At 53.2% G+C, this 14,743-nt stretch overlaps 2 protein-coding genes across 2 annotated transcripts; both read left to right on the top strand.

Moving 5' to 3' along the window:
- The first annotated feature begins 2,963 nt into the window (after positions 1-2,963).
- On the top strand, positions 2,964-5,611 carry CHCHD2 (coiled-coil-helix-coiled-coil-helix domain containing 2). The gene is made up of 4 exons (XM_059486874.1): positions 2,964-3,138; positions 3,775-4,021; positions 4,557-4,701; positions 5,299-5,611. The coding sequence occupies exons 1-4, from the start codon at positions 3,089-3,091 to the stop codon at positions 5,307-5,309; spliced, it is 453 nt and encodes a 150-aa protein (XP_059342857.1). The 5' UTR covers positions 2,964-3,088; the 3' UTR covers positions 5,310-5,611.
- A 979-nt stretch (positions 5,612-6,590) lies between these two features.
- On the top strand, positions 6,591-14,351 carry PHKG1 (phosphorylase kinase catalytic subunit gamma 1). Its single transcript, XM_059486905.1, has 10 exons — positions 6,591-6,818; positions 8,372-8,506; positions 8,788-8,963; positions 9,457-9,511; positions 10,137-10,202; positions 10,364-10,527; positions 11,041-11,131; positions 12,444-12,597; positions 12,683-12,808; positions 14,043-14,351. The coding sequence occupies exons 2-10, from the start codon at positions 8,424-8,426 to the stop codon at positions 14,292-14,294; spliced, it is 1,167 nt and encodes a 388-aa protein (XP_059342888.1). The 5' UTR covers positions 6,591-6,818; positions 8,372-8,423; the 3' UTR covers positions 14,295-14,351.
- The last annotated feature ends 392 nt before the right edge of the window (positions 14,352-14,743 follow it).

Genomic DNA, 14,743 nt, shown 5'->3' with positions numbered 1-14,743 from the left:
TCCCGTCCCTCCGCCTCAGCCCGCGACGCGCGCCCGGCGCGGCCCCGCCCCGCGCACGCGCGCGATTCTCATTGGCCGGCCGCGCACGCGCGCCGCCGCTCATTGGTCGGCCGGGCGGGCGCGCCACAACCCCCTCCCCATTCCCCCCGCGCTGGCCACGCCCCTTCGCCGCTCGCGCCGGACGTGGCGCCTCGCGACGACGTCACGTCAGGCCTGGGCGGGGGTGGGGGTGGGGGGGGGGGGGGGGGGGGCGTGGCACGGCGCCCCCTGGCGGCCGCCGCGAGCCCGGCGGGGTCCCCTCACAGCGCCGCGCCCGCCCCGCCGGAATCCAGAGAGAAAATTGGGCTTTTTCAGCAGGAAAATGGGCTTTCCAAAAGGAAAATGGGCTTTCCAAAAGGAAAATGGGTTTTACAAAAGGAAAATGGGTTTTACAAAAGGAAAATGGGCATCTCCAGCAGGAAAATGGGCTTTTCCAAAAGGAAAATAGGTTTTTCCTCACGTTTTTTCCCTCCGATCTGGGACGCAGGGGAAACCGAGCGGTTCCAATAAATGCGAAAAAGTCTCCCTGGCTGAGCTGACCCTCAGGCATGACAACCAGACAGAATCCTGTATTTGAATGGGATTTATGCGTCATGTATGAGGTGTATCAATATGCAACAGGCTGTTGTTTTTAAGGGTTAATCCTCTGTTTACTGTGTCCTTTTTCAGGCTTGTGCTGCCCAGAAAAGGTAGCCGGACATCCGTAACTCTTTGTTTTTATTGTCTAATATTGTCCTAATTCAAATTGTCCAAATTACTATCACTCTAATTGTATTACTATTTTTATAACCATTTTATCACTATTAAACTTTTAAAATTTTAAAAACAACTGATTGGCGTTTTTCACACCTTTCTATCAAAAGAAGCATCAGCACCTGGCTGGTGGTTAAAGAACCACTTAATCCCTGTGGTGTACCCTCATCAAAACAGCTGAAAAGAAACAATCTTTGCTCACTGTGAATGTCACCACAACAATTTTTGCTGATTTTTTTTTTTGGGATGGCCACCAGCTACTGGTTCTTGTGTCCTTCCCCAAATCCTTGTGAGCTGTGGGCATCAGCAGATGCGAGGGTGAGCCGGTACAAAAGGGAGCTCTGGAGTTTTCCCAAGGAAAGCAGCAGGACAAAGCACAATGGCAGCATTCATCCTGCCTGCAGTGCCATCCTGCCCTCATTGTTCTGCAAAACAAAACAAACCCAAGAGGGACGCGGTCACAAAATGACTTCAAGCGTCAAGAATTGCCCTGCCAGCAAAAAAAAAAAAAAAAAAAAAGAGTGAAAATTGAGAACTATTAATTAAAGAGCATTGAGAAAACCACTCATTAAGAAACGAGTTGCTTGAACTCTAGAAAAGCAAAATTATTTCTCAATTATTGCTCTCAGAGATGGAGAGAGACCAAGAGGCAGGGAGGAGAAGCTGTCCTGCAGCAACACCAGTGGTCTGAGCTTCTGCAGATGTCCCTGTTCTGAGCGTAGTTTATCATTTATATTTATCTCCTGATAATTCTCTTGTCAGCAACTGCTTTTCTGAGTTCTAGTTCTGCTCTATAAACTCACAATGTTAGCACTTCTTTCATCAGGCAACAGTTACATCCCCTGATGTAAAAGATGTTGAAATGTCTGGTCTTTCACCTCCTTTTTAAGTGAAGAAACTGCCAACAAGCAATTTTTTTATCGTAAATTACCATAACTGTTGACTGTGGTATGCCTTATCATTGCTGCTGAGTGTAGAAACAGTTTCATTAACACAATAATTCATAAATTAATTTAAAAATTAATTTCTCCAAGTAGACAGTGTCTCTAAAGCAAGGAGACTCAGCCCAAGGGTGGGGATGAGGGGGCAGGAGGGATTCTGGCTTCTCTTTTGGGGTGAAAATCACAGAATCACAGAATGGTTGGGAGATCATTCAAGGCAGGGTCACCTGGAGCAGGTGACACAGGAACACATCCAGGTAGGGTTGGAATGTCTCCAGAGAGGGAAACTGCAGGTTCAGAGCTCTGCCACCCCAACATAAGAAAATTCTTTCTCATATTGAGGTGAAACTTGTTGTGTTTTAGTTTAATCCTCCTCGTCCTGTTGCTGGGCATCACTAAAAAGAATCCAGGATCATCCCCTTGGTGATGTTTCTATGGATTGATGGGATCTCCTCTTTGCTCCAGAGGAGCCCATGAATCCATAGAGATAAAATCAAATCCATAACTCTACCAAAGGGCTGAATTCTGAGAAACTTTTGGAGACTCCTTTTCCTCAGAGAACGATTCCCTGAAGGCTGGAACTCTTTCCATGGCAATTTAGGTGTTTATTGTGCCTCAGGGTGCCACAGGTGCAGGTTTATTGTGCTTTAGGTGTTTATTGTGACCGATGGTCCCTCACAGATTTAGGTGTTTATTGTGACCGATGGTCCCTCACAGATTTAGATATTTATGATTGTGACTGACTTTCCCTCACAGATTTAGGTGTTTATTGTGACCGATTGTCCCTCACAGATTTAAGTGTTTATTGTGACCGATGCTCCCTCACTGGTTTAGGAGTTTATTGCGGCTCAGGATCCCACAAGCGCAAATTTATCGCTATTTAGGTGTTTATTGTCGCTGAAAGTCCCACAAAGACGAGGGTTTAACACTATTTAGGTGTTTATTATGACCGAGGACCCTACAAAGGCGCGCTTAACGCGATTTAAGTATTTATTGTGACCGAGGATCCTGCACGCGCGTATTTATCACAATTTAGGTGCTTATTGCGGCTGAAGGTCCGGCAGACGCAGGTCTATCGCTATTTAGACGTTTATTATTACGAACGGACACTAAGCTCGGGTTTAACCGCACTTTAGGTGTTTATTTATTTACTCCCACCGCCGCCATCGCGGCCGCTCCCGCGTGCCGCCTCAGGCGGGCGGAGGAGGCGTGGCCTCCACTCAGGCCCGCCCCGGAAGTGACGCACCCGCGGTGACCTTCAGAGGCGGCGTGCCGGTATCGGACCAGGCCGTGCCGCTCGGGGCTCCCTCCGCTTCCCTCCGCGCCGCCTGGGGCTCCCTCCGCCTCCCGCCGCCATGCCCAGGGGCAGCCGCAGCCGCACGTCCCGCGTGCCGCCCCCCGCCAGGTGAGGGCGGCCGGGGGTCCCTCTCCTTCTCCCCTCTCCCCCGCGCAGGCCGCAGTGGCCTGGCCGCCATTGTGGGGGCGGGTGACGCGCCGGGGTGGTGGCAGCGCCCGGCTGGTTTGAGTCGGGCTGGCCGTGGGTTAGCGGAGCGGGGTTGGGCGATTTGGGGGTGGAATTGGGTCTGCTCGGCCGCAGGGACAGGACACCAGCACCGTGGTGATCAACCGCTTTTGGGTCGTGTTGTATTTTTCCCCAAAACAGCCGTGTGAGCAGAAAGACGCCTGTAACCCTGACCACGTCTTGCATAAGACGCTTACCAGAACAGCGAGTTCACTCCTTCAGTGTGTAACAGGGGTGTGTGCAATCCCAGCGTGATCCTTGGGGCCTCCTGTGCAGCACGCTCTGTGACACTGTGTGTCCCTTCCAGCTGGGGACATCCCGTGCCTCACCGGAGGAGCAGCGGGCTCCAGACCCTGCAGCCGTGTGGCCCCTGCCCGGCATGGTTTGGGATCACCATGATGATGATGATGATGGAGTGATGTTTCTCTTTGTGTCCCTGCAGCCGTGTGGCCCCTGCCCGGCATGGTTTGGGATCACCATGATGATGATGGAGTGATGTTTCTCTTTGTGTCCCCGCAGCCGGGCACCCCCGAGGAGAGTCCCGTCTCCAGCTCCGGCTCCTCGGGCCTCTGTCCCCGCAGCAGCTCCGCCTTCGGCCGTGGCGTCCCCGGCCCCGAAGCAGCCGGGGCTGATGGCCCAGATGGCCTCAACTGCGGCCGGGGTGGCCGTGGGCTCGGCTGTGGGACACACCATCGGCCATGCCATCACCGGAGGATTTAGTGGAGGGGGCAGCTCTGAAGCTGCCAGGCCTGATGTCACTTACCAGGTGAGGGGAAGCACGGCTGGACGCTGATGGCAGCTCAGCTCTGTGCTGAGGGACTTACTGGAGCCTTATGAGCACAGCTGGGATGCTTACAGTCTTTATATAATCTCTCTCTATATATAAAACTATATTATATAGAGTATAACTACAGACTGAATCTCCAAGGTAACTCACCATGAGTCATCTTATAAAGAATTCAGAGGGATGTGTGGCAAGGTGTTGGTGTTATTTTCTACTCTATTCCTCTGATTCAGGCAGGACTTTCATATTCCAGGTCTGATGTTGGGGAGGCCTTTGCTCAGGTGCCATCCAGAGTTACTCAAATGTATCAAAACCACTCAAGTGTTTGTAATTTAAAAAACTGCTCTGAATGTGGCATTCCTCTGCTGGAAAATTGTTTTGTACTTTAGCCCTTCACTTGTTTTCCATTAAAAAAATGAAGGTTTTGACTGAAATGCAGGCAAGAACCCTCAGCAAGCAGTGTGGGGGTGCTTTGGCTTTGTTGGAAGGGTCCTTATGGAGCCATTTGGTGTTTCAGGAGCCCCAGGGTGCTCAGGCTGCCCAGCAGCAAGGTCCTTGCCAGTATGAGATGAAACAATTCCTGGAGTGTGCCCAGAAGCAGACCGACCTCAAGCTGTGTGAGGGCTTCAGTGAGGTGCTCAAGCAGTGCAGGATTTCCAATGGTAAGTACACAGAGCTGGCAGGCAGCTCTTCACTGGGATAATCAGTAAAAATATCATGGGAATGATGTCCTGGGGCTTTGATGCAGCTGGGGAGTGATGGAGGTGCTCTGAAGTCTGGTAAAGCAGCTGCTGTTCTGTTGGGCTTCATGTTTGGGTCCTGTGGGGTGGAGAGGGGTGAATTCCTGATGCTTGGATTGAAAATGACTGGAAAAGTGGCAGCAGCACATTTGGGGCATTAGCAGAGCTCTGAGGATAACAAAACCATCCTGTCCTAGGAGGAAGGAGGCAGCTGTGCACTAGTGCTGATGTCTGCAGCTCAGCATATCCCAGCAAATGGAACGCCCTGACAAATCTGACCTGCGGCAGGGAAAACACCTTCCATTCAGGAATCCAAAATTTACTGAGATACCTCCTTACCCTTCCATTCAGGAGTCCAAAACTCACTGAGAAAACTGTTTATCCTTCCATTCAGGGATCCAAAACTCACTGAGAAAACTGTTTATCCTTCCATTCAGGGATCCAAAACTCACTGAGAAAACTGTTTATCCTTCCATTCAGGGATCCAAAACTCACTGACATTAACTCCTTCCCTTTCAGGTTTGTCCTAAGCCTGTACAAGGCAGCTGCTGGAGATCATCGTGCAAGAACTGACCTACGAATGAAAAACAAAAAGCTTCAGTAATAAAGTTTAAAGCTGCCTGGTATCTTGTTAGTTCATATATTCACACTCATCTCTGTGGCTTGACTCCTGCCACAGCTGCCTCTGATGTGATCCAACTTCACAGCCGCAATTTAATTTAGCACAAAATGGAAGAGTGAATAATTAAGCAGCATGAGCTAACATGGGTTTTACTGATTGTTGTGTTGAATGTATGTAATGTCTATAAATAAACTTCTCTCTCTAGAAGTACCTTGCTTTGGTTGAGTTTGAGTGCTGGAGTAGAAGGGTGAGGAGGTGAGAATTGATTTTGGCAGGGTGTTCTGCAGGTGTTTCTTTTTGTGCTGTAATAGGGCTGAACCATGAGATGATGGTCCTGTAACCTTCCCTTCTGCCTGGCTCAGGCAAGTTACAAAGCCATGGCAGCTACATGAAAATAATAATTATCTTAAAAGTATTTACTGATGCAAAGTGCAAACCCTCCTTTTCCCATCGGAGGGAGCTGCCACATCATGCCTTGCTCAAATCCTTGGGGCTGATAAATTAAACACCCTCCTGGACATCACTGGAAAAGCCTGGATAAGGGACTGTGGTGGGGAATAACCCTGCTCTGAACAGTGCAGTTGCTGTTAATACTTTCCCTAGCATTACCTGTTTTTCTTGAAATGCTGTTATGCTGATGGATATTCTGCCCATTCCTAAAGCACTTCACATCTCGCTTGCTGTTCTGAAAGTGAAAAGATTAAATCAGTGTTCAGAAGGGAGAGGAGTCACCTCCCACAGTGGGGATGAGGACAGAACTGACAGGAGCAGCTTTTGTGTGCTGATCAATCTCCCATCTCATTTCTGGGGTGTTTCACCGTCCTGGTGAAACTGAAATAAAACCAGTGGGTGGTTTGGGCCACTCTGTGATAAGAGGAAATAGCCTTAAGCTGATACAGGGGAAATTCGGTTAGATATTAGGAGGGAAAAAAAAAAAAAAAAGAGTACTGTTTGGGTGGTCAGGCATTGGAACAGTTTCCCGGAGAAATTGTGGAGGTGTCCCATCCCTGGAGGTGTCCAAGAGGAGCCCGGCCGTGGCGGTGGGTGAGCTTAGAGCGGCTCGGTGCTCAGGCTGGGACCGGCTGCTCTCCAAGCTCCCTCCCGCCGTTCCCATTCCCCGCTCTTCGCTCCCCGGCCGAGCCTCCCCGTGCCCGGGGCAGCCGCAGCTCCCGGCGGCCGCTCAGCAACGCCCCCGGGGAGGAGGAGCCGGGGCCGGCCGTGCTCGGCGGCGGAAGGGTTAAACCGGGGAAGCTCCGGGGCGGCCCCCGGCCCCCCCTTGCCCGTTGCCCGGCCATGCCCGCCCGGCTCCCGCCGCTGCCAAGTCGCGCTGCGCTTTCTCCGGGGCCGGGCGGCGGCGGCCGGCCCTGAGCGCTCGGCTCCCGGCGGCTCCCAGGCCCGGGCCCGGGCCCTCAGCGAGGTGAGGAGCGGGCGGCGCTGAGGGAGGGTTGTGAGGGGGGTCCTGCCCCGGGAATCTCCCGTGCTCAGCGTTCTTTGGCTCCGGGTCAGCGCCAGAGGGTCGGGGCTGAGGGAGAGGGGCCGCGTTTCTGCCGGCATGAAAGCTTGCTTTTTCTTGAGCTTTGCGGGTTTATTCCAACTGATATTTGAATATCTTTGTTGTGCTTAGAGATCCTCCCGGCTGCGGGCGGGGGGCGATGCCCAGCGCCTCACCCTCAGCGTTCCTCCCGGCAGAAAATCCCCTCACGACCCCCCCTGCACTCTGCTGATGAACCCAGAGTGTCCCATTAGAGCCCTGCACCTGCTGCTTTTATAATTCCAGGGTATTTTAAACAAATTCCCGGGTTCAGCACACAGATTCCAGGCTTCTCCCGGTAGTGCTCCGTGGATGCTCCCCAGCCCTTCCCCACAACACCAACCCCCAGGATCTGGATTTTCAAAAATAATCAGATTTTGGTTACCCCCCCTCCTCCATCTCAGAGATATTTATTTTCCCTCCTTCCTGGTCCTGCCTCTCCTTTGTGTTTTCAGCTTGGTTTGGCATTACTCACAGTATTTCCAACAACTAAAATTCTGTAAGTTAAGGTTGTGGTTGTTTAGAAATGCTCCAGCCCATGTTAGACATCCCTGGCAGCAGCAGCCAGTCGCCCAAAACACACTTTGGTCCTTAAAACCAGGTCAGGACAGATAACACATTGCTAATGAGATTTAAATGTATTTAGAGCTGCCAGTGCCCTGGCAGAGCTATTGAGAGGAGGGCAAAGGGAAACTCACAGTGCTGGGGATCTCCTGCCCACCTCTGTCCCCTCCCCAGCAACAAACTGTCACCTCAAAGGGACAGTTTTGCTGCCCAGGCTTGTAAAGAACTGCTTTCCATCCTAACTGCCTGGACTCCGTGTATGGGCACAGAAACAAGCTGTATAAAAATCCTTCCAAGCCTGAAATAGGAAAAAGAAATGGGACAAGAGCCTTTCGGGAGTTGTGGAGACTGCTGGCAGCTGCACAGGAGTGGCTGAGGGAACTCTTTGAGCTGCTGTCCTCAGGCTGGCTCAGCTCCCACTGTCCCCAGTCCCTCTGTCCCCACCTGCACCCTGACCCACCCGCCCCCTCTACTGCTTAAAAATAATAAGGAAAAGAAAGAGAAAAACAACAGGGGCAGATTCCAGCTTCCATATTCCACTTGGGTGGTGTTGGTGTGGGGTGCTGTTTCTGGAGGCTGCTGCTGTGAGCTGGGCACAGGGAAGGGGTGAGGTTTTGGGGTGCTGCAGCATTTCCCAAAGCCTTGGCCCCAGCCAGGCTATGAGGGAATCCAGTGGGGTTTCTCCTGTTCCCAGTGGAATGTCTGCAGCATCCCAAGGGCAAAGCTTGGCTTTTCCAAGCAGCAAAACACCTCCTTTGCTTGGTCCAGGATCTTCCTTCTCTTCCTTCCTCCTCAATGTTTTTTCTTCCATAAGGGATTGATGATCCCAGTTCTGGGAGCAGTGTGTGCCCATCCTGGCTCTTTTTTCCTTGCAGCTCCTTTCTGCCCTTAGACAAGCCCAGAGTGCTGCCCTGACAGGAGCCAGAGATGACCAAGGAAGAAGATCTACCAGACTGGAACTCATCCAAGGAGTTTTATGAAAAATATGAGCCAAAGGAGGTTTTGGGCAGGTAAAGCTTTAGTTTTGGTGAGCGGCTTGTTTTGGTTTCACGTCCCCCAGTGCCACATAGGAACAGTGTTCCCTGGGAATCTGATACAAACAGGGCCCACAGCAGCATGGGGCTAAAAATAGCATGGAACAGCACTTTCCATCAGCTCAAAACCTTCTGTCCCACCGAGACAGGGTGACAGAGCGAGACCCGCTGGTGCATGAAAATCCCAGCCAGCCCAGGTGCCGGTGGCTGGGCAGGCAGGGATGGAACCCCCCTTTTGTCCCTGTTGTCCCTGGCAGGGGGGTGAGCAGCGTGGTCCGGAGGTGCATCCACAAGACCACGAGGCAGGAATATGCTGTGAAGATCATCGACATCACGGCGGGGAACATCTCCCCCAAGGAGGTGCAGGAGCTGCGCGAAGCCACCACCAAGGAGATCGACATCCTCCGCAAGGTCTCGGGCCACCCCAACGTCAGTAAGTCAGGCCTTGAGCATCCCTCAAGGGCAATTTCTGCCCTGTGTGTTCCTCAGGGCAGAGGGGACCCCAAAACCAATCCCCAGGAAGGGTTTTTGGGGTGAAATGCCAGGCAACTGCTCAGAGCGTTTTTTGCTCTCCCTCCACACACACACCCCAGCAGTGCCCCCCATGTTGTCTCCCAAGCACAACACTTGTGAAGATCAGCTCCTCATTAACTCAATTAGCAATTTCTGCCCTCTTTGTTCCTCAGGGCAGAGGGGGACCCCAAAACCAGTCCCCAGGAAGGATTTTTGGGGTGAAATACCAGGCACCTGCTCAGAGCAGTGTTTGCTCTCCTGCCACACACACCCCCAGCAGTGCCTCCCATATTGTCTCCCAAGCACAACACTTGTGAAGATCAGCTCCTCATTAACTCAATTAGCAGTTTAATCAGATTTTTAGTCCATTGATGGACTCACACTGTGCTCACAGCCCCTGTGCTTTATTACAGTCCAGCTGAAGGACAGCTATGAATCCAGCACCTTCTTCTTCTTGGTGTTTGACCTGTAAGTACCAGCTGGCTCAGCACCCTGGGCCCACTCCCTCTCTGCAGATTTGTCCCAGCTTTTTATGGGGCAAAAATGGCAAGCAGTGGAGGGACAAGCAGCCCTTAAGGTAGAATCAAGCCCCAATTACTGCAAACTCATTGCAGCTCTGTTGCCAGCACTGTTTTCCCTCTGTCAGCGGCTCAGCACTGCTCGGGTTTCCCTGTAACCTTTGGTGGGAGCTGTCAGGCATCCCTGAGGGTTATTTATATGCTCAGTGGGACCAGGGTGTCTGCAAAGTCACAATTCCCAATGCCAGGACAGTGCAGTGGATGTCAGAGGAGTGGGATGGCACGGGGAGAGCCCCATCCCTGCCCCATCTTTGATGGTTGGACTTGGTGATCTTAAAGGTCTTTTTCAACCTTAACAATTGTGTTTCTATCCAAAACTGCCCTCTCCAGGCACAGCCTCTCCTTCTGCCTGATATTGTACTAAAATATATAAAGGCACTTTTACCCCTTGTTATGAAAGTTATTTTAGGTTGTTAAGGGGCATAAACCCCTGACTGATCATCCCCAGGGACTCAGGGCTGGTTTGCTGTTGCAGCTCAGCCTCTGCCTGACTCTGTGTCCCCTCCCTCATGCAGGATGAAGAGAGGGGAGCTCTTTGACTACCTCACTGAGAAAGTCACCTTGAGCGAGAAAGAAACCAGGTAAGGCCAGGTGTGAAAATCACCTTGCAAGAGCAGAGTGTGGTTAGAGGGGAGAGCACAGCACCCTGGGCTGTGTCCCTGTGCACTGTCCCTGTCCCCTCCCCTGGGATGGTGGTGCCAGTGGGTGTTTGGGACAGGGGGTGAGCTGTCCCCATCCCCAGGAAGATCATGCGAGCGCTGCTGGAAGTGATCCAGTACCTGCACTCCATCAACATCGTCCACCGCGACCTGAAGCCGGAGAACATCCTGCTGGATGATGACATGAACATCAAGCTGACAGATTTTGGCTTCTCCTGCCAGCTGAATGAGAATGAGAAGCTCAAAGGTGAGGTGGGGGGATGCTGGGCTGGTGAGTTTTTCCAGCCCCACTCTCTCCTTGTCACCAGTCTCACCTGGGGGTGCAAATTGGTGCTGTTTGGCTGCTTTTGCTGTCCTCACACCCAAGTTCTGCCTGCACACAGCCTCCACGCTTCTCTCCTTGCCATGGAAAAGTTGCTGCTCTTTAGGAAAACCTAATCCTAATCCATTCCACTTCTTTTCTCCTCCAGATGATCCCCATTACTTCATCCACTTACTGACCTATTGTTTCCCCCAATTCCTACATGCAAAGAGCCACATACCCATCAACAGGCATCCCCTCCCACAAGTATCTATGGAATTTCTTTTTTCTCACTTTTTAGCCACAATAATTCACAAAAAAAATCACCAGTGAGATGCACACAGGTTGCAGTTCCTTCCTGTGAGCACCATCCCTGCAAAGATGCCACCATGGGCTGCCTGGAGGTGGGTGGGAATGGCACCTGGGTTGATGCTCTGCCCTGTGTCCCTGTCCCCACAGAGATCTGTGGCACTCCTGGCTACCTGGCCCCCGAGATCCTGCAGTGCTCCATGGATGATGAGCACCAAGGCTACGGGAAGGAGGTGGATATGTGAGTGAGAAGCTGTTCCTAAACACACACATGTGGTGTTTGAGTGTTTGGAAAGAATGAAATGATGCACCAGAAGCCAATATTGGTGGCTGTGAGGGGCTGTCTGGGTCACCAGGGGGTTCTGGCACAGAGCAGGGAGTGAAGCAGCCTGGGGACAAACCCATCTCCTCACTTTGCCCCATTGTGGGAGGGAAAGCAAAACTCTCTGTTCATGGAAGTCAGCTTAGGCTGAGCTCCAAGACATGGGGGTTTTAAACACCTTGTGCAGCCCCTGGGAGAGCAGCCAGCTCAGGGCAGCTCACCAGAGCTCTGCAGGGACTTTGCCACCACCTCTGGTGGCTTCAGGCTGCAGTGGTCAGAGCTATGACACACATCAGGGCATCTCATCCCCTCTCCAGTCTGAGCCACAACACCTGAGCTGTGCATCACCAAACCCCACTCCCTTCCCTAAAAACCTCTGCAAGGGCCAAATTCTCCATCTCAAGGCATCCTCCTGCAGCATCCAGGGAACAACTCCCCACCAGCTCAGCTCAAAGTCCCCTGCAGCTCAGGTCAGCCCCTCAGGCACACGCAGGGCAGTTCCGTGCTGGTTTTCCAGCTGTTTCCAGGTGTTGCCAGTTTCCCTGCTGGTTTTCCCCTGGGGTGCAGAGCCAGCTGGGTGCCCGAGGGTGGCACAGGGGGTGCTGGAGGCTCCTTGTGGGCTGCCCACAAATGGAGCACTGGGGTGATCATGTACACCCTGCTGCCCACAGGTGGAGCATGGGGTGATCATGTACACCCTGCTGCCCGCAGATGGAGCATGGGGTGATCATGTACACCCTGCTGCCCACAGGTGGAGCATGGGGTGATCATGTACACCCTGCTGCCCACAGGTGGAGCATGGGGTGATCATGTACACCCTGCTGCCCACAGGTGGAGCATGGGGTGATCATGTACCCCCTGCTGCCCACAGGTGGAGCATGGGGTGATCATGTACACCCTGCTGCCCACAGGTGGAGCATGGGGTGATCATGTACACCCTGCTGCCCACAGATGAAGCATGGGGTGATCATGTACGCCCTGCTGCCCACAGGTGGAGCATGGGGTGATCATGTACACCCTGCTGCCCACAGGTGGAGCATGGGGTGATCATGTACACCCTGCTGCCCACAGGTGGAGCATGGGGTGATCATGTACGCCCTGCTGCCCACAGATGAAGCATGGGGTGATCATGTACGCCCTGCTGCCCACAGGTGGAGCATGGGGTGATCATGTACACCCTGCTGCCCACAGGTGGAGCATGGGGTGATCATGTACACCCTGCTGCCCACAGGTGGAGCACGGGGGTGATCATGTACACCCTGCTGGCCGGCTCGCCGCCCTTCTGGCACCGCAAGCAGATGCTGATGCTGCGCATGATCATGAACGGCGATTACCAGTTCGGCTCCCCAGAGTGGGATGACCGCTCTGACACCGTCAAGGACTTGGTAGGTGCTTGAGCTGGGAAAACCTGGAGTGCAGGGGGCGTTGCAGAGCCCGGCGATAGCTCAGGGCGAGCGGCTCCCCCTGCAGATCTCGCGGTTCCTGGTGGTGGACCCGCGGCAGCGGTACACGGCGGGCGAGGCGCTGGCACACCCCTTCTTCCAGCAGTACGACGTGGAGGAGGTCCGGCACTTCAGCCCCTTCCGCAAGTTCAAGGTGGGGATGGGGCTGGGAGCTGCAGGAGCCGGCAGTGGGATGGGTTTGGGAGAAACTGGGGGTTGGGGAAGGCTGGTGGGGATGGGTTTTGGGAGGATGCCTGGGCATTCCCTCACAGGAAGGAGTTAAGGGAGAAGGGAGAAACTGCCTCTCACCTCCAAAAAAAAAACATTGAAAGAGCTGGAGAGTTCGGCCTGGAGAAGAGAAGGCACCAGGGAGACCTTAGAGCCCCTTCCATTGCTTCCAAGAGAGCTGGAGAGGGACTTTGGACAAGAGATGGAGTGACAGGGCAAGGGAGAATGGCTTCAAGAGGGCAGGGTCAGATGGGATAGTGGGGAGAAATTCTTGGCTGTGAGGGTGCTGAGGCCCTGGCCGAGGTTTCCCAGAGAAGCTGTGGCTGCCCCATCCATGGAAGTGTCCAAGGCCAGGCTGGACAGGGCTTGGAGCAACCTGGGATAGGCAAAGACATCCCTGCCCATGGCAGGGAGTGAAATGGGCTTTAAATTCCCTTTTAACTCAAACCATGCTGTGATTCTGTGATTCCCTGGCATGAACTCCTGCCCTTTGCCAGCCCTGCAGGAACTAAACTGTGCCAGGCACTGAGCTCCCTCCTGATTCCCCCACATGAGGTGATGCACTGGGACCACCCCATTGAGGGAATTCTTCTGAATCCCAGGCTGTTGTGGGAGAATTCCCAAAAATCCCAGGCTGCTGTGGGAGAATTTCCCTGAATGCCAGCCTGTTGTGGTAATTCTCTTGAATGCCAGCCTGTTGTGGTAATTCTCTTGAATGCCAGCCTGTTGTGGGAGAAATGCCCTGAATCCCAGGCTGTTGTGGGAATTCCTTTGAGTGCTAGGCTGTTGTGGGAGGATTCCCCTGACTGCCAGGCTGTTGTGGGAATTCCTGGCTGTTGTGGGAGAATTCCTCTGAATCCCAGGCTGTTGTGGGAATTCCCTTGAATCCCACACTGCTCTGGGAGGATTCCCCTGAATCCCAAGCTGTTCTGGGAGGATTCCTCTGACTGCCAGGCTGTTCTGGGAGGATTCCCCTGAATCCCAAGCTGTTCTGGGAGGATTCCTCTGACTGCCAGGCTGTTCTGGGAGGATTCCCCTGAATCCCAAGCTGTTCTGGGAGGATTCCTCTGACTGCCAGGCTGCTCTTGGGAGGATTCCCCTGAATCCCAAGCTGTTCTGGGAGGACTCCCCTGACTGCCAGGCTGTTCCCTGTGCCCCAGGTGATCTGCCTGACCGTGCTGGCCTCGGTGAGGATTTACTACCAGTACAGGCAGGTGAAGTCAGTGACCAGGGAGTTGGTGGTCAGGGACCCCTACGCCCTCAAGCCCGTCCGCAAGCTCATCGACGCCTGCGCCTTCCGCACCTACCGCCACTGGGTGAAGAAGGGGGAGGCCCAGAACAGAGCTGCCCTCTTTGAGAACACCTGCAAGGCCATCCTGCTCACCCTGGCCACCGAGGAGGGGCTGTTCTGATCCCTGCCCAGCCCCTGGTTTGGCTCACTGTAAGGCGAGTAAAATCTTGGAAAACAACATGGTGATTTCTGGGGTTTTTAAGTTTTTTTTTCACTTTGCTCACGACTGGTGCAAATACAAACCTGGGAAATAAGTTGCTCCTGAGGTGTGTCTCACTGGAGGAATGGGTTTGGAGAAGCCACATTTAACAGAGCCAGCTGCAGCTCCCCATGGGGAAGGCTCAGCCCTCAGGCACCTGCAGTGCCTGTTTTGGGACAGTTTGAGGTGGATCCCTGAGCAATGTTCTTGCCCACCCTTGTGGTCGAGGTTCCTGGTCAGGTTTGGTGCAGAGAGAGTTTGTGCTTGTTGTAACTCCTGGGAGAGGTGGGACACTGGTTTGTCACACATCATTTTGTCAAATGCCAATGAAGGTGCCTTGTTTTGCTTCTGAGAAGGCTCAGCACTGCTCC

This window comes from Ammospiza nelsoni, chromosome 21, assembly GCF_027579445.1.
Source record: "Ammospiza nelsoni isolate bAmmNel1 chromosome 21, bAmmNel1.pri, whole genome shotgun sequence".
In the NCBI taxonomy this organism is placed as follows: Eukaryota; Metazoa; Chordata; class Aves; order Passeriformes; family Passerellidae; genus Ammospiza; species Ammospiza nelsoni.
The sequence above is the reverse complement of the archived record's forward strand: the minus strand, read 5'-3'. Positions and strand labels throughout refer to the sequence as shown.